Source organism: Metopolophium dirhodum, chromosome 9, assembly GCF_019925205.1.
Source record: "Metopolophium dirhodum isolate CAU chromosome 9, ASM1992520v1, whole genome shotgun sequence".
Lineage (NCBI taxonomy): Eukaryota > Metazoa > Arthropoda > Insecta > Hemiptera > Aphididae > Metopolophium > Metopolophium dirhodum.
In genome coordinates, this window is record NC_083568.1 from 3,885,641 (window position 1) to 3,904,188 (window position 18,548).

Genomic DNA, 18,548 nt, shown 5'->3' on the forward strand with positions numbered 1-18,548 from the left:
CTAAAATTCATAATTTTAAATCCACGAAAAATTGTTAATTTTTTTGGTTCTATCTACTATTTTCTTAATAACGTATTTGTGAAGTAGAGAAAAATATTTGATGCGCAAGTTTTATTTCCATAGACCGTAGCCATAGTCCAGTTTCCTTGCAAGCATAAAATTAAAATTTATTTTTTAATTCTTCATACCAAAATTAAGCCAAATCAAATAAAACAATTAGATATGATATGCAACTTTCTAAACAGCCCCCTGGCTCCCTCCGGCCACTCAATAAATTATAAAATCTATTAGTCTAATAAACTACCAACAAATAATCCCCTGGATATGATTACTAGTGGTGTAGAACAGGGGTTGCAACCTTTGTATGTTAGCAAGTGGCAATCCAAGATATTGATCAAATTTTTCATTTGACATTTTTATAAATAATGTGCAATTATTATGGTCCACTTGCCCAGCTAGGGCCAAATTTAAAGGGGGGCAATGGTGACATTTGCCCTGGGCGGCCAATTTTTGACACATTTAGGGGCTTCCAGACGCCAGTGTATATTATAAATAACATTTTTTTTTTTTTTGGTAAGAATTTGTTTGAGTATCTATACTTGGACTTTTTGCATTGCATGACTATGATACGGCCATTTGGCGTCATTTATTCATTATCAATCAATGATTGATAAGTATTAATTTTTGTAATTTTTTTGTTGATTACATTTGTATGTAGTCATACATTTGACAATAATTAAAATAATAATGTATCATCGTGATCTGTGTTCTTAACAAAATTTTCATGAATAAAGAACTACAACTAAACTAATAAAAAAGTGGTTAAGTGGATGTCGCTCTGCTGTACAGTACAAGTGGATCACTGTAATGGATGGTGTTAAATTTTAATTCAATGATATAATATCATTGTATAAGAAAAACGATTCTGAGCGAAAATGGTCAGTCAGCCTATGATATTACTAAGTATATTTGATGATATAATTGTAAATAAAGTAATTTATATATTTACTTATTTACGTGGAACCTTGTTTTAAATTTTCAATCCTTAGCTATAAAAGTTGAATATTTTATAAATGTTGTCGAAATTCGAACTTTAAATGCTTATAAAAAAATTTGTGCTTTTGTATTTTTAATATTTTAACTGCTATTGTAACAATATATCAGGAGTCTTGCATTAAATTTTTACGCTTTTTTACCCAACAAATAAAATGTTATTAATATTTATGGAAAAAAAAAGACTAATGAAATTGAAAACAGAATTGTTCGTAAACAGCTCAAAAGAGTCAAAATATTTTGAACATTTTATGGTGTATAGAAAATGAAAATAAAAAAAAATTCAGTGAAATTTTCAAGTATCTACAGTCATTTGTTTTTTAATTACAATAAAATAAGAAAATTGTTACATGAGAAATCGAGTGAATACCAAATGTTGTAAAAGTATAAATTTCAGACGCTCATAAAAATTTAATTTAAGTTTCTTGTAGACATTTTTTTTTTTTGATAAAGGTAGACAATCTTATGAGTAATCTTATATTACATTTTAAAATCTTAGATTTAAAAAGAAAAATTTTTATGAATTCTCAACTCAAAATAATTTGCTAATTTTCGTGATTTTTCCGTATTTTGTCAAAATTTGAACTTTAAATGCTTATAAATAAAAACTGTGACTAAGGATTTTTAATTTTTTTCATCTGCCTTTGAAACAATAACCTAGGAGCCTTCTATTAAATTTTCAAGCTTTTTTACTCAACAAATAAAAATTTTTTGATATTTATAGAAAAAAAAAACTAAAAAAAATGGAAATTGACAATGTCCGTAAACAGCTCAAAATAAGTCAAATTATTTGGAAAATGTTATGGTGTATAGGAAATGCAATTATAAACATTCAGTCAAAATTTTCACGTATCTACAGTTATTCGTTTTTGAATAACAATAAAGTAACAAAACTGCTACACAAGAAATCGAGTGAATATCCAATATTGTAAAAATATTAATTTTAAACGCTCATAAAAATTTAATTTGATTTGCTTGTAAAGATTTTTTTTTGATAAAGGTAGATAATTTTATAAGGAATCTTGTAATACATTTTCAAATCTTGGATTTAAAAAGCAAATTTCTTATGAATTTTCAACACAAAATAATTAGCTAATTATCATGATTTTTCCTTTTTTTGTCAAGATTTGAACTTTAAATGCTTGTAAATAAAAACTGTGACTATGGATTATTAATATTTTTTAAATTTCATAGTAAAAATATAGTAGGAGCCTTGTATTAAGCCTTGTTCAAGCTTTTTTACCCAACAAATAAAGTTTTATTGACATTCATAGAAAAAAAGACTAATAAAATTGGAAACAGTAAATACTGTTCAAAACCAAATCAAAATATTTTTAAAATTATATCGTGTATATAAAATGCAAATATAAACGACCAGTGAAAATTTCATGTATATACGTTCATTTGTTTTAGAGTTACACCAAAAACCAAAATCAATTTTGTGGAAAACCGAAATTAATTTTTATTAATTAAAAATACTTGTTTTTCCTTATTTTTTATGTTATTTTTCACAGTGCTTTTGAAAACTATTGGGAATTTTAAATTTTGACCTCCCCAATGCACCAACAATATTCACTTTCTCATCAAACAAGATACTGAAGTTGAAAATCGAAGTATTATTTCGACTACCTATCGAGTACATACACAAAAATAAAAAACGCACATTGTAAAATCAATACATTCATCGTTCCACTCAGAATCTAAAAGGGATTATTATTTTTTTTTTTTGGTGGGGGGGAGCGATGGGGCGTACAAATATTGTTGACCTAGGGCGCAAAAAGTGTAAATACGGCCCTGCGCCTCGCATATTATATTTACGCGCGTTTTTCAAATGAACTAATGAGTGTGGGTTATTTATTTATGACGCTGGGGCACTTGGGGTTTGGTAATACGCCGCCCGGCACTCAACCCGCCACATTTAATTTTTCTATTCAATAATTACCATAATTCCATAACTAAAAGAAACAGTTACTTAAAAATTATAACTTTTCGTTTATTTTTACTCATATTACCTACCTACTTAATAATATACCAATAATCTTTATATAATGATCATATTGGTATTAATAGGTAATAACATAATTATAATTAATTTTTTAGCGACCCTGTGGTTTCCCCCCCCCCCCAAATTTTTTGTCTTTTAAACAAAATTTTTGTCTTAATTATTTTACTCACTCAGACAATGCCAATTGCATAGCAGACTTGGATGAAATTTTATCTAAAATAAATACTGATTCTTGTAATGACGAAACCATAAAAATAATATTTCAAGATAAAAATCCATTTAAATTTAAAAATACACTTAAAATAGATACCCCTGATTATAGGAATTTATCGATGTCTGAGAAAAATGCTTTTATATATGTTTGTGGGTTTTTGATGAAAAAATGTTTAGAAAACATAGTTGCGAAGTTTGTATTTATTATGCAAAATCACAAAAAAAATTGGATGACTCTTTTACTTTGTTATTTCAAAGCATATGAAAATTCAGAAAAATCAATGTTTGGCAATTTAATGATGCCACAACATGAATTTTATGATTTTATAGATGAGTTAGAAAACATTTTTATAAATAGGTTTCCACAATTGTCTATTGAAAATGAAGTAGGTATTAAGTTAAAGTTAAGCATGACTAATGTTGTATTTCGACATCCGTGTCCACTATTTAATAAAGAGTATTTAATTAATTATTTTATAAGATTTAGGATTCATGCTACTATTAAATTTTTAAATAGGAATTTAATATCAGAAAAACAAAAAAAAATAGAAAATTGTGTATATTAAATAATTTATAAATAAATTAGAAAGAAAGCCATTTGTAATAAAATTTTGTACTTAATTATGTTAATAATTTATAATATATTTAATTGTTTATAGTAAAAAGTATAAGGTATTTGTAATTTACCTACATTCTAAAAATTTTTAATTGTAAAAATACTGTTTGATATTGGGATAAATTTATATTAATATATTTTTGGAGACAACGATTTGCATTTTCTACTTTTCTATTACTTTTACCAAAGTACAATATTATGAGTATTGAGTTGCAATTGAAAAGTTCACTGAGCTTAATTCAATAATTCAAATTTCAATATTATGGTATGTAAGTATATACAATAAATTAGCATTGGTATTTGTGGTCACACTGATTTGGGAGACAACCAATCAGAACACCTTATTCATTTTTTACATTGCAGCATAGGAAGACGTGCACAATCTGTTTTCATATAATCTGTGTCAGTACGATAGGCGTCGACAGCGCTCCTAGTGTTAGTCTTTCTTCCCAATAGTAGTCGAATATTCTGTGACATTACTCAATTACTACAATTCGTGCTCACAACAGTCACAAGTCACATTAGTACATTACACAGACTGCTATAATACCACGACAGAGGATGTTTTTACTCAGATACACTACATTATTATAGAAATCTGTGCTACATTATTATATAGTCACGATTATGGCCCCGATGGCTTCATATATTCTGTGATTATAGTACCCCTTTATCATAATATTACATAATAACATGGTATATGCACAGAATATTCTGGGTTTCTGTGGTATAAGCAAAAAAAATTAGTAAATACACCGAGATAGATAGCAGATTTTGAATTGTTAATTTTCGTATTTTTGTTCTCTATATTATATTTTGTAGTATCTAACTAGTTATATAGTATAATGTACTATAATAGTTTTATAGGAACTTGTCGTGAACAAATTTAATCGACGTTTTAATAGCATTGTAATTACAATATTATTATATTAATTTTTATTATTTTCATTCTTTTTTTTTTTAATCAACTAGTGTAAACACTTGTTTGGTAAATATAATGAATATTATAAACTATAATTATAATTTAAATATAATTCATCGTAGCTTACTACTTATTGCAATTTAAACTGTTTAAAACTTCTCTATATACTGGTATCTATTTTACAATTCATATAAAATATGGAATTCGTTTTATTTAATTTCACTAAACTAAAATCTATCTGACCAATTATATGAACGTTGTGACACTCAATTATTGTTTATTTATAAATACAAACTAAATAGTAAACACTAACGCAATATGGATAGAAAAAAATTGGTTGCTCTACAGCCGTTTGAATTGCACAAAGAATTATTGGACAAGTATCTAGAGTACTGCAAATTCATTGATATAAAAAAGTATGTTTACCCTTAAGTTAGATTGGTGTATGGTAATTATCATCTTAGGTATTTTGTTTTAGACGTGAAAAACGTGATTTCGATGTTATACAGGAAAACCATAAGTTTGTATGGGAAGAAGACGACGAAGCTTCCACTTGGGAGCAGAAATTGGCTAAGAAGTATTATGACAAATTGTTCAAAGAATATTGCATTTGTGACTTGAGTTTATATAAAAAGTCTAAGGTTAGTAAAATATAAATAAGTATTTTTCAATCTTTCCAATCAATAAGTGTACCTTGGTACTTAGCAATAACTCTCTACACAAAAATTTAAAAATACAAACATTATCTGCACTAGCCTCTCAATATTACGATACACTCAGCATAGCCACATCAAACCGCCCAAATCCATTGATCTCCAATATTTAATAAACGCCTTACTAAAATACTACCTAAAATGCTACTGGCCAAAAGACCTTTTAAATATATAATACATAAATAATTAGTTTAAATTTGAGACTTTTACTTATTGTATTGTACTCATTTACAGATGGTAAATATATGCTTTTATAATAATAAAAAAAACAGTTTGTCATCTATTTAATGTACAATGTCTATTATGAAATTGTAAATCATTTGTTTTAATGTTAACCTAATATTATTTATTATGTAGGTAGCAATGCGTTGGCAAACTGAAGGTGAATTGGTTAGTGGTAAAGGTCAGTTCATTTGCGGCAATAAAATTTGTGATGAAACATCACATCTACGGACATGGGAAGTAAATTTTAATTACATGGAACACTCTGTAACAAAAAATACTCTAGTCAAACTAAGTATGTCTTACTTATAAGTTATAATTATATGCAATTTATTTTTGATATCAAAATGTATTTAGGATTATGTATGGATTGTTCCAATAAATTGAATTATAAACATAAAAAGAAAGAAGTCAAACGCCAAATTTCCAAATCGAAAAAAGATAAATCAAAACATTCTAACAGAGATCGAGAAAAATCCGTTAGTCGACCAACTACTAGCGTTCAGAGTGAAATACCAGTAACTTCTAAACTAGCCGTTGAAGATAATGTTTGGAGTGAACAGCAACAAATAGATGAGGAAAAACCAAGAGAAGATGATTTTGAAAATTACTTAGAACAACTGCTATTTTAAATAAATTGTTATATTTTATTGACTCTTTTCTAATCTATATTATTTAACACTTTCTATTAAATTATTCTAAATGATAATAACAATAGCTATAACATGATTGAATATAAAAGAAAAAGTTATTTTCTAAACAACAACAACAAGTAAAATATTTGTTTCAGTGTTCTTCCTCGTGTAGAAATAAATTGTCTTTTGTGTGAGTGTCTCCTTGATTCATTATATTGCGTGCAGAGCTCTTCTTCTTTTTTCCTGTAAATACTCGTGCAATTTGGATAAATTTCTTTCTGGAAGCTATAGAATATTTTTAATGATATCATTAGGTTTGATAATAAAATTCAATGTGTTTTTCATAATCTATAATACCTAAATAATCACTTGAATATTTTGATAAAAAATTATTCCGATACCCTAAACTTATCATTATTATTTTCATACCTTTTCCCATATTTTTTAGCCTTTCTTTAAATGCAGCATCGTCGTCACCCGGTGTCTGATTTGGGATGAAGAACTTTTGTTCTTCAACAGGACTGTCTGTTGAAACACAAACATACATATATGATTGACTCAAATCCAGTGAGATTCACACTACATGCTAATATATATATACAGGATGGATTCACCGAGCATGCCACCTCTCTGGTCTCCATTATCTTTTAACAACTCAATTATTCTAACTTTTGGTTTTTTTATTTTATTTAAGGAGTATCCTGCGGCGATGCAAACTTTATTTTTAAATCCTGACATGTATATCAAAAGAGTTATTTTTAAGTTATTAAATGTATGTACTAAGGATAGATAATAGGTCTTCATAATTATTTTTTATAAAATATATATAACCTTTTTTAGTCTAGGTTCTAAAACAATCTTTACAAATTATTAAATTTTAATACCAAAATCAATATTAATTATTATAACATTCTAATATCTATTGCACTGTAGGTACCACTTTCTAAGCCTATTATTGTAATAATTAACCCTCAAAAACTACTCTATTGAATTTAAATTTATATAAAGGTAGGTACATCAATATTTTCAATCAACCATCTCCTTTACAATTTAGAACCTATATCCTATTTACAATAAAAATTGATGGCTCTGGTTTGGTAATATGAAGTTAGAACCTATGATACATGACTCTCTTTAACCTAGGTAGGTATAAAAATTTCTAAGAGGTAAAAACTAAAAAGTGATCGCTCATATTTACAGCGTAAACCTTACCAGTTAACAGGACATTCTAATAACACCCATAAACATGAGTGGGTATTTGAAAAAAATTTCAAAGTATAATAGAGGTGAGTCGAGTAACTATGATTGGTGAATCACTAGGTATATGTATAGCCGTATAAGTAGGTATAGATTATAAGGTTATAATAACTTATAGCGACTATAGTAGATAGGTTTATTAATCGAATGAGTCTGTAAAACAGTAAAGATGTCATAAACCTAATTCGAATCAATATTTTTAAATTCTGATTTTGTTATTAATATATCTTGGAGAACATTCAGCGTTTGAAAATAAGAACTGTATGATATATTTTCAGTGATGAACGGGCATAACAATTTCAGTAGCGTAGCCAGAATGTTTTACGAGGGGCTGATAATTTGTGACATTGGGGAGGATTAACTGGAATCCGTCAAACGTTTGCATCGAGTTTTATTGAACAATAATAAACTAAAATTATTAACTGTAGGTAATACAATCACGATTCGTTTTGTGCCTACGCAATTCGTTCGCAGAACACTTACATTTTTTAATTTTCCAAAAATCCCAGCACCCCTGACTACGCGCCTACGCCACCGAATCATTCAACGTAAAAAAAAAATATACACGTCAGCACTGCAATATGAATTAATAAAATTCAAGTTTATAGCCTATAATATACTTTGTATAGACTACTTAACGTGCCTTTATCCAAGGTGGAGAGGAATTGTTCGTTTTTCCGCAGCTGTACGAGGAATTCTTCGTTTTGCAACAGAATCGCTATTTGCTCGTCGTTGAGTTCGCTCTCCGAAACCTGCAGTCAGGATAAACCGTCAGTGCCAGTTCCGTTTTTATACTTGCGGGGAGGGGGGGGGGGGTGAATAGAGAGGATATTATAGGCAAACGATCAGCCCTTGCCCGACGACCCAACTTTCTGAATATTTTTTTGAATTCCGATTTCCAAGAAATTATTTCATTATAGACAGAGAAAAAAAAACAAATATTTGAATATCGGTTGCCCGCCGGCAGTTGTAGGTATAGAGTTCTAATGTTCTATGGTATAGATGGCGTTTGAATTATATGACGAAGAATCACGAATTTTAATATTTAAAAAAATATAATAATAATTCTATACCTAATTACTATTTTTTTTTTCGTTTAGCTTATTGTAAAACGTTATGTACACTCTTTGCCTGAATGGACGTTGTAATAAATAAATAATAATAATAAAGAATGTCCCATACTCCTGTGTTGATTCTGACAATATAAACATGGAATATTCTAAATCTGCCTACCTATATATACACATAATATACCCTGCAGTACCTACCTATAATCTATATAATATATGGTATATAGGTCCTAGGTAGGTACCAAACTACCATAGCACAAATATATAGGCAGTGTTGTATTTAGTTTTTCTCCGCCTGTATGCTCTTTATTTCTAATTAATTGCATTTGCCTAAAGACAAAAATTATATTTGTAAATTATAAAATATGTTTGAGTAAACAATTTTTTATGATATTATCCTACCTATATAAAATAAAGATACATTAAAATGATCAATTTACATATTTTACGACTTAAAATAAATATGATAAAATGTCGTCGCTCCAGGCCCGTTTCTATTATAGGCTTATGCCTAAATACAGCTCTGATCCTCTGAATATAGGTAGATACCATAATTCATAGGTAGGTAGTATAGTTAGAAGCTATAACCTAAATCACTCGCACTGGTAAGAATATAGACTTAAATACTAAATTACTCAATATGTCACAAGGAAATCCAATCTATGTCAGTCGTCAGTTGAAAGCGTCACCGGCGAGTAAGGTCTAAATAAATTGAAAATTGGATTTTGTTATATTATTTGTTAATGACTCCGGATATGTATAAATTATATTATTAAGCACTTGTCTACCTACGAGTTACGACCTAGCTAATGAGTGTAATAATTAACAACTAACGAGTTTATATTTATTATATTACGCGTAGTACTATGTTTATATTTCGATGATGAATGAAGTCAATTCTTTTCGTCATAATATAGGAGCAATAGATTAAAAATGTCTTAATTATTAGTATACACAGCGCTCTGACGTCAGTGGTGGATCCAGGGGGGGTGGGGGTAAAGGGGGCATCCCCCCAATCGCCGTAGTTTTCCTTTGTTTTACACTGTGTTTAGCCAATTTTGTAGCCAATTTTGGAACTTTTTGCGCCCCCCCCATGCCCCTTCCAAAATTAAACCCTGGATCCACCACTGTCTGACGTGGCCCTCGGTTATGCCCCCTTCCCCCCCCCCCCCCCCCCAATGGATCGGTACTCGAGTCGGCGAGCTCTGCATGGCTGTATAGGTAGGATATACAAACACTCTCTCCCACAAAGACAAAATCCTAAACACGCCACGGCTGTGCGACCGATATACGGTCCGGGACAAGAGCTGGTGGCGGATAAATGTATACGTTTACCTGTGATGTTAAACCGCCGGCGGTCGTGAGCCTGAGGAAGTCGGTGGGCAGGGGCCCGAGCATCGGCGGATTCCAACGACTCGACGAAGAGCCGCCGATTTGTCGGGCGGCCTTCTTGCCGAGGTTGTGCAGCACGTCGGGCAACCTGAAAACCGGAGACAGACATAGAGCGAGAGAGAGTAAGAGAAACTCGTGCGGGCCCATCGATCGTTGAACCTACAGGCCCTGATTTACGGATGTGCGTGCGGTGCACGCGAGCACATGCAGGGTCCACACATTTTAAGGGCCCGTTACTGCTTTATTCAAAAAAAAAAAAAAAATACTTGTCAATGCTATATTATGCTGATATGCGCACGATTGATGTCCAAATGTCCAATTGTGTAGTATAATAAACGTTCATTTTCTGCACTTGAATGCATTTAAAATTCACATTCGGTATTCTTTAACACGAGAAAAACTGCAGGACTCTTTGTCATCACTGAGGCAATCAAATCACAAGGTTCCAAAACAAATTAGCATATAATTTGCGCTATTGTTGAATTTGTCGAAAAAAAAACCCAGAAAAAATGCAGTTAAAAAATATACAACTGACTTGGAGAAAATACGGATTTGACTTATGGTTGTCAGCTAGGTAGCCTAGGTGAGATAAGTAGGTACCTTTGTGCTCAATTAATATCAGTGCATACTAGTTGCCTCCCAAAATATACGAATTGCCTCCCACACTATTATCGTAAATGAAAAGGTTAATACTTTATATCTATACACTAGTCGACTAGTTGCCTCCGATGATGAGGTAGTTCATAATTAATTACGAGTTTCCTCCCAAGAATTTTCACACTAGTTGCCTCCCGTATAGAATTAAGTATAGTGGTTCATAAACTTCATAACTAATAATAAGAAGAAGAACTTTATTTCAGAAATACTAAAATAAATTAATTATTTTTAATATTATGTTTCATGTTTATACATTATAAATTGTTTTATACTAATAGTCATTACTCATTATAGGGTTTTAAAAATATGTATATATATTTTAGTTAAAAAAACATCAGTGTTAGGTATAATATACCAGATTTACACTAAAAAATATTTGTAAATTGTATAATATGTATCTACAGTTAGGAGGCAACTAGTATTGGACCATTAACAGGTTGACTGCCACTATGATTTTTGATACGTTTTACCCGGCGCCGTGTGTACTAAATTGTGTACACTCCTTTACTTACCATTTTTCTTTTCGTGTACATTATATTGTACACGAGTTTTTTTTTCAAACAAATTTCGTGTACAGAAATGTGTACACGTCTGTACTGATATAACATTGGAATTAAATATTGTGGCCCCAAGGACCAGTTTTGTCTACTTAGCGTAGATAGGAAATGGATATTTCTTATTTAAATCAAGTTTTTATTTTGACCTTTCCAATGCATTTTATTTGAAGAAAAAAAATCATAAACAAATTACTTATATTACAAAAATACTTATTAATTGAATCTTGCTTTATGGTTCACAAAAAAACATTCTGTACAATAATGGTTTCCACAAGTAGTGCACATTGTCTTCACTCTTTTTGCTTTATTTCTGGCTACATTTGTTCCTATAAATAAACAAATATTTAATGATTAATTCATAGAAAAGGAAATATTAAAAAATTAATTCAATTAAATCAAATCTAGTTACCTTTTTCTTTAGAGATGATTTCATAACATCGTTTACACCTTCCAGTTGTTGATGTTTTTTCCAATAAGTGTTCATTTTTTATTTGTGTTGGCACGTGTGTTGTATTTTTATTACTCAACAATCCTTGAATGACGGCTTCTCTGAATTCCACAAGTTTCATTCTATTTCCAGTTACACCAGTATACAATGATAGAGCATTGATCATAGAAGTGTTACATATTATATCAAACATTATTTTTCTATACCATTTGAGAGATTTCCTTAGGCAAGAGTGATAAGAGCCCATTTGATCTGTCAAATCGATATACGATTTTCCTCTATTATAATCTGCAATAACTTTAGGTTTTTCGATTACAGTTCTTCTTTGGTTAACATTTATCATTAAATTTGTATGCATTGTGCTCAACATCAAAACATCACGTCGGTCTCTCCACTTCAGTACCATAATACCACGTCGATTTTGTTTTGAAATTACTCCTCCTCTAACTAGTTTTTTAGCTATCACCTCTTTTGGATTTCGTTTTCGGTTGGATCTTAACGTCCCCACTAAATGTGTATGTCTATCAAGTAATTTTTCTGCAAGATCAATACTAGTGTACCAGTTATCCGCGTATAAACATCTCCCACTGTCCAAGTAAGGTTGCATAAGTTCCATAACAACTTTACAAGATACAAGTTGCCCAGGAACGGCTTCCTTTCCGGCATATATTTTGTACTGCGATGTATAAAAGTCACGAGTACATAGTTTAAAAATTTTTACTCCATAGCGATGTCTTTTATTGGCTATATATTGGCGGAAAGAAAGACGACCCAAAAATGGAACCATTGATTCATCAATACACAAGTTTTTTTCTGGTATTAGGGCATTGTTATACTTATTTACTAAGATGTCAACTAATGGCTGAATTTTGTACAGACGGTTATTTGGAGGTGCTTTGCTATTATCTGATACGTGTAGGACAGAAAGTATCAACTCAAACCTATTTCGTGACATGTATTTTGGGATTTCACACTTATATAAAAAATTATCAGATTTCCAGTAATGAGCAATACTTGGCTTTTTATTCAAACCCATCCACATAACTATTCCAAAAAAACATTTAAGTTCTTCTTTATCAATATCGGTCCATTTTTTTATTCTTGCACTACGACTATTTTCTTGTTTGTTCAATTTATCCTGAGCATATTTATTTGTTTCTACCACTAGGAGATTTATTACTTCGTCATCAAAAAATAGAGAAAAAAAATCAAAAGGGCTTAACGAAACCATAGTTTCTGTAATGTCTGGGTTTATACCAACGTCATCATTATTTGGATTAAAAACTATATTTGAATTCATGTTTGGTTGTTCAGAAATATCTATCCACTCACTTGTTACTTCATTTTCTTCTTCAGATCTATAGTTTTCTCCTTGATTATCAATATCATCATTTTCCCAATCAGGATCGTCGTCTGTGTCGTCGAAAGATGAAAGTGAGCTATTTAAATTGGTATCACTCTCATCAAGTAAATCCGAAATTTGACACTGATTCATTTTGCGGTAATATTATATAAAATAATCTACACTTTTTACAAACACTAAATACAAATTAATGAATATGGCACACACATCGAACTATACAAATGACACTGACGACTGAACTGCAACGAAATAATATTATTACGTAAATTCCTCGTATTATTTTCGTTTATATATAAGTAAGATAATACCTATAGCGATAAACATAAACAATCGCCGTGGCGTCGATGTTGCCTTCAATTATTTCTGGGGAAAAACAACCATTACTTTGCTAAAAATAAACGAAAATAAAATCCGAATATAACGTTGAAAAATAGACACTGAATAACCACGAATAAAAGTAGAAGCATTGCTCTGATTATCGAGTAAATTATAAAGCCATAAACATGCCTATACAAATTGTCGACTACCCGTCGACCGCGGCATTGAACGTGTTGATGGTCTGGTAGGCCACGTGTACATTTATTTGACACAACATAAATTTTTAAAATATTAACTAGAAAAGGCCTAGTAAGTAACAAACAAAAAAACAAAATTATAAAAAAAAGAAGTTTTTGCAAATTATCAATTACAATTTGTTGGACAGTATAAAAATATTTGCATATACATGTATGGAGAATTAGTCGTGTACAAAAAAATGTACACATGGCAGTCAACCTGTTAATATTATATTGTTGTTTTTTTAAAATAATATTCCTGTTTTCAAAATCGTTACCAATCTTATTTTGTATTAAAAAGGGCCCCAGATCGAGTACCTACTGAAAAGTGCACCACCAACTGACCACCACTTCTCTAAATCAGGCCCTGCGTCGAAACGACCGAGGCGGCTATCGCATATATTATTCGCATCGATAACACGACTCGACGATCTCCTCACATCGGGTCGAAGAGCGCGTGCTGCACGGGCAGACCACCGGCGTCGCCGGGCCCGTTATTGAGCAGGTCGGCCGCCCGACACTCGCAGCTCATCGTCAACAGTTGGTCGACCGTCCGGTCCACGCTGCCCTTGTTGCACCGCAACACCGCCTCGATCACTTCGTCGTCCAGTGTCGGGAACATCGTCTTGAAGTCGGCCATTGCTTCGTTGAAGTCCAGCCCCACGGTCGGCGGCCGGCGAGCCGCGGTCTCGGCAGATTCGGCCGCCACGTCCACCGCCTCCATTCCGAGTGCGGTAGGTTCGACCTAAACTTCGACCGCCAATTTAAATACACCTGCCCAATGACGATACATTATTATGGGCTTATATTATGTGACTCGCGCCACATCTAAAAATTAATTTTGTTGGACGATTTTCGTCACTTTACAACAATTAATAGGTACATATATTATATAATAGTGTTTTTTTTGAAACTATTATTTATGTACGCATTTTAAATCATTCATTAATCGAGTTCATTTTGATCGATATTTAGGTATATCCTTGGAAATTACTTAAGTGTTCCTACATAAAGTAATATAAAAAAAAACACATAAGATCTGACTGTAGGTAAGTGCACACGTAGATACTTTGTGACTTCGTATATAAACTAAGGGTAGCAAATTCAGGAATATTATAATTTATTGTCCAATTGTTTACCTATATGTTTTAAAATATGTTATTTATTCACGTTTGGTATAACTACTGCTGTGAGCACTGTACAATATATTATCGGGTAAATGCCATCAATTGAAATTGACGATTGCAGTAAGTGTGGCGTAGAATAGGTTTTCCGTCATGGCGCAAATTACCAAAATTAGTAGGTACCTGCCTACTGAGTTGTGGCGCAAATCAATTGTTGTTTTTTTATTTTGGTGCATATATTAGATACAATCTCAAATGTGCTAATAATTGGTGGAAAAAAAAATTACAAGTACTTAGCACTAAAATTGGCGCAAAATACCTCATCCTCTTATATTATCTGCAGCAAATGATAATTTGTTATAATATAATAATAGATATTTATATTTTAATTTACAAGTTATAACACTTATGCCCGCGGGTTACATGAACAATTTCTAAAATTGTGATGAATCAATACTGAGCCATGAGCCAGCGGTTCCTTAAACATGATTTAGTGGACCATGATCGGCCTATTAAATTTTATTAAACCATAAAATTAACCAATTATTGTTCATGCAACCCGGCATTATTCATGTTATCTGTATATACCTACAAATATTATGCTGCCTGTAACTATATTATATATTTTTTATTATTGTTGTATTTTAAAAAGCCGAATGGCGTTAATAAATAAATAAATAATATTATATTGCGTGTACCTATATACTGCAGAGCGAAACGGTGTTTTATAATGACATTAATTGCGGTTTGACCCTTCGATGGTGCAAGTCCGATGATGCCCTTTGCCGCAGGTATATGTGATGAAGGAAAACCGAGTAGGTACCGGTTAGCTGCGGTTAGAACCTGTCGCCGAGAGAACCGCGATGATTCGAATTCATATTTTATTGACCGGCTTCAGAAGAGGCGATACGGAAAATATTATTATTTGCACTGTTGTTGTTGTTGTTGTTGTTGTTGTTGTTGCAATTTTCAGTACCTACATAACATTATTACATTCCTATAGACTGAGAAAATTTAATACGTCCGTGCGTCTCGGAAAATCAATAATTCCCAGTGCTGACGCGTCTCTCGACAAAACATTTTACCGACCGATTCCCGCGGTTTACGTAAGGCTAACGTAGGTAGACCCACCCACGTAAGATTCGTATGCACTATACATCCACAGAATTTATTAGAATACAATATAACGTATTCTGTGCTACAACGACCACTATTTTTTTTATTGACGCTTGTTTGAAGATTTTCCTTACTGCACCCGGCCACTACTAAGTTCATTGTTTTTACAAGTACCTGCAGTTCATAAGTCACAATATTAATAATTGTAGGTAAGAGGGTTATAATAGATATGCATTTTTTTGAACACTTTTTTTATTAAATATGTTTATATGTACAATAATATACATTTATTGGTTTAGTGAATTGACAAATCAAGTAATTATTTATTGAGAATAGCCAAATTTAAGAAACACTCTCGTAGCAGACCTATCCTACGGCTATGGTACTCGTATTTGGCCAATTTTTTGTCTCAATATTGAAAAAAAATATGTTTTTTGTGACTTATTATCCAATATGTATTCATTGGAGATTAAATACTCTAGTATTTAGGTACGGCAGAATTAAAGTTTGAAAATGTTATGCTTTATTTTTATGTTTAATTTTTACTAGTATCTACTATCTATTGGTATTGAAAAATGAATACTGCAATGTTCACTAATCACTATAGGTAAACTGTATAAGTTAATCTATCCACGATTTAAAAAAAAGGTGGATAAGTGGATGTCGTTCTGCTGTGCAGTAGGTTACAAGTGGGTCACTGTAATGGATGGAGTTAAATTTGAATTCAATGATATAATATTATTGTATAAGAAAAACGATTCTGAGCGAAAACTGTCAGTCAGCCTATGATATTACCAAGTATATTTGATGATATTATTGTGAATAAAGTAATTTATATATAACCTATTTACGTGGAGCCTTGTTTTAAATTTTCAATCTTAAGCCATAAAAGTTAAACATTTCATACATTTTTAACTACAAAATAATTAATAAATTATAAATTTGATAAATGTTGTCAAAATTTTAACTTTAAATGCTTATAAAAAAAAATTGTGCCTATGTATTTTTAATATTTTTCAACTGCTATTAGAACGATATATCAGGAGCCTTATATTAAAATTTCACGCTTTTTTACCCAACAAATAAAATTTTATTGATATTTATAGAAAAAAAAACTAAAAAAATTTAAAACTGACAATGTCCGTAAACAGCTCAAAAAGAGACAAAATATTTTCAACATTTTATGGTGTATAGAAAATGCTAATAAAAAAAAATTCAGTGAAATTTTCAAGTATCTACAGTCATTTGTTTTTTAATTACAATAAAATAAGAAAATTGTTACATGAGAAATCGAGTGAATATCAAATGTTGTAAAAATATAAATTTCAGACGCTCATAAAAATTTAATTTAAGTTTCTTGTAGACATTTTTTTTTTTGATAAAGGTAGACAATCTTATGAGTAATCTTATATTACATTTTAAAATCTTAGATTTAAAAAGAAAAATTTTTATGAATTCTCAACTCAAAATAATTTGCTAATTTTCGTGATTTTTCCGTATTTTGTCAAAATTTGAACTTTAAATGCTTATAAATAAAAACTGTGACTAAGGATTTTTAATTTTTTTCATCTGCCTTTGAAACAATAACCTAGGAGCCTTCTTTTTTACTCAACAAATAAAATTTTATTGATATTGTAACGATTATCGTCATCGACATCGTACATTACTCCCTACGTTGAGCACGGCTAATATGCTGAGTGTTAGTAATGACAAATGTGTATATATGTATGAAATATATATTATGCTGACGCGATGTTTAGCTCACATCGTGTAAATAACCGACCTGGACGCCTGGCGGGAGTCAGTTATGATAGAGTCTACAGTGAAGTAGTCGATAGGATATAGTCGGCGGTTGATAGTTGGATGGTCAAGAATGAGGAGTCATGGTCGGTGGTCGATAGAGGAACTCGAGGACTGACAAGACCTGAAGAGGACCTGCGGACGACCAGCTCAACCCACATTTGGACATCGGCACCCATGACACACCATGGCCCGATCGGTAGCCCGGAGTATAATTTATAAGTATACTTTCAATATTGTAACTTGTAGTAAATAATAATAATACATCAATAACAGATATATATATATATACACATTACGTTGAGTACTTGCTTCACATAAGGTAACCCTGATCCCTAGTAATAATATCACACACCGAGGTCGAGTCTCCGAGACCTCGTTAATATAAACAGAACGACACCGGAACGGGTAAGAGCCCAGGTGAAGAGGAGACGTTACAATATTTATAGAAAAAAAAAACTAAAAAAAATGGAAATTGACAATGTCCGTAAACAGCTCAAAATAAGTCAAATTATTTGGAAAATGTTATGGTGTATAGGAAATGCAATTATAAACATTCAGTCAAAATTTCATATCCCTACGGTCATTTGTTTTAGAGTTACACCAAAAACCAAAATCGATTTTCTCAAAAACAGATTTTGCGTAAAAATTCCCGTTTTTCCTTAATTTTTCTTTTGTTTTTCACGTCGCTTTCGAAAACTTCTAGGAAATTTTTACTTTTGACCCCCCCCCCCTCAAAGTACCAACTAGATTAACTTTCCTATCAGAAAAGTTACTGTTGAAGAAAATCCAAGCACTTTTACTGTCCTAAAAGGTGATGACAGACACAAA

General features: G+C 31.2%; 3 protein-coding genes and 1 pseudogene across 4 annotated transcripts; 2 read left to right on the forward strand and 2 right to left on the reverse strand.

Moving 5' to 3' along the window:
* The first annotated feature begins 1,493 nt into the window (after positions 1-1,493).
* LOC132951567 (uncharacterized) lies at positions 1,494-3,848 on the forward strand (annotated as a pseudogene).
* Positions 3,849-4,275: 427 nt separating this feature from the next.
* On the forward strand, positions 4,276-6,394 carry LOC132951566 (protein FRA10AC1 homolog). The gene is made up of 4 exons (XM_061023337.1): positions 4,276-5,225; positions 5,288-5,450; positions 5,880-6,039; positions 6,102-6,394. Exons 1-4 carry the CDS (start codon positions 5,128-5,130, stop codon positions 6,374-6,376), a joined length of 696 nt encoding a protein of 231 aa, XP_060879320.1. The 5' UTR covers positions 4,276-5,127; the 3' UTR covers positions 6,377-6,394.
* On the reverse strand, positions 6,371-15,829 carry LOC132951564 (CUE domain-containing protein 1). 2 transcript variants are annotated; one of them, XM_061023336.1, is made up of 6 exons: positions 15,500-15,829; positions 14,118-14,451; positions 10,042-10,186; positions 8,276-8,388; positions 6,809-6,900; positions 6,371-6,664 (listed from the first exon to the last, which is right to left on the reverse strand). In XM_061023336.1, exons 2-6 carry the CDS (start codon positions 14,399-14,401, stop codon positions 6,531-6,533), a joined length of 768 nt encoding a protein of 255 aa, XP_060879319.1. In that variant the 5' UTR covers positions 14,402-14,451; positions 15,500-15,829; the 3' UTR covers positions 6,371-6,530. The 2 variants fall into 2 exon arrangements, with proteins under 2 accessions (XP_060879319.1, XP_060879318.1); XM_061023335.1 differs by having other exon boundaries at positions 6,809-6,904; positions 8,280-8,388; positions 15,500-15,825.
* On the reverse strand, positions 10,221-13,986 carry LOC132951562 (piggyBac transposable element-derived protein 4-like). The gene is made up of 2 exons (XM_061023333.1): positions 11,722-13,986; positions 10,221-11,638 (listed from the first exon to the last, which is right to left on the reverse strand). Exons 1-2 carry the CDS (start codon positions 13,253-13,255, stop codon positions 11,526-11,528), a joined length of 1,647 nt encoding a protein of 548 aa, XP_060879316.1. The 5' UTR covers positions 13,256-13,986; the 3' UTR covers positions 10,221-11,525.
* Positions 15,830-18,548: the final 2,719 nt, after the last annotated feature.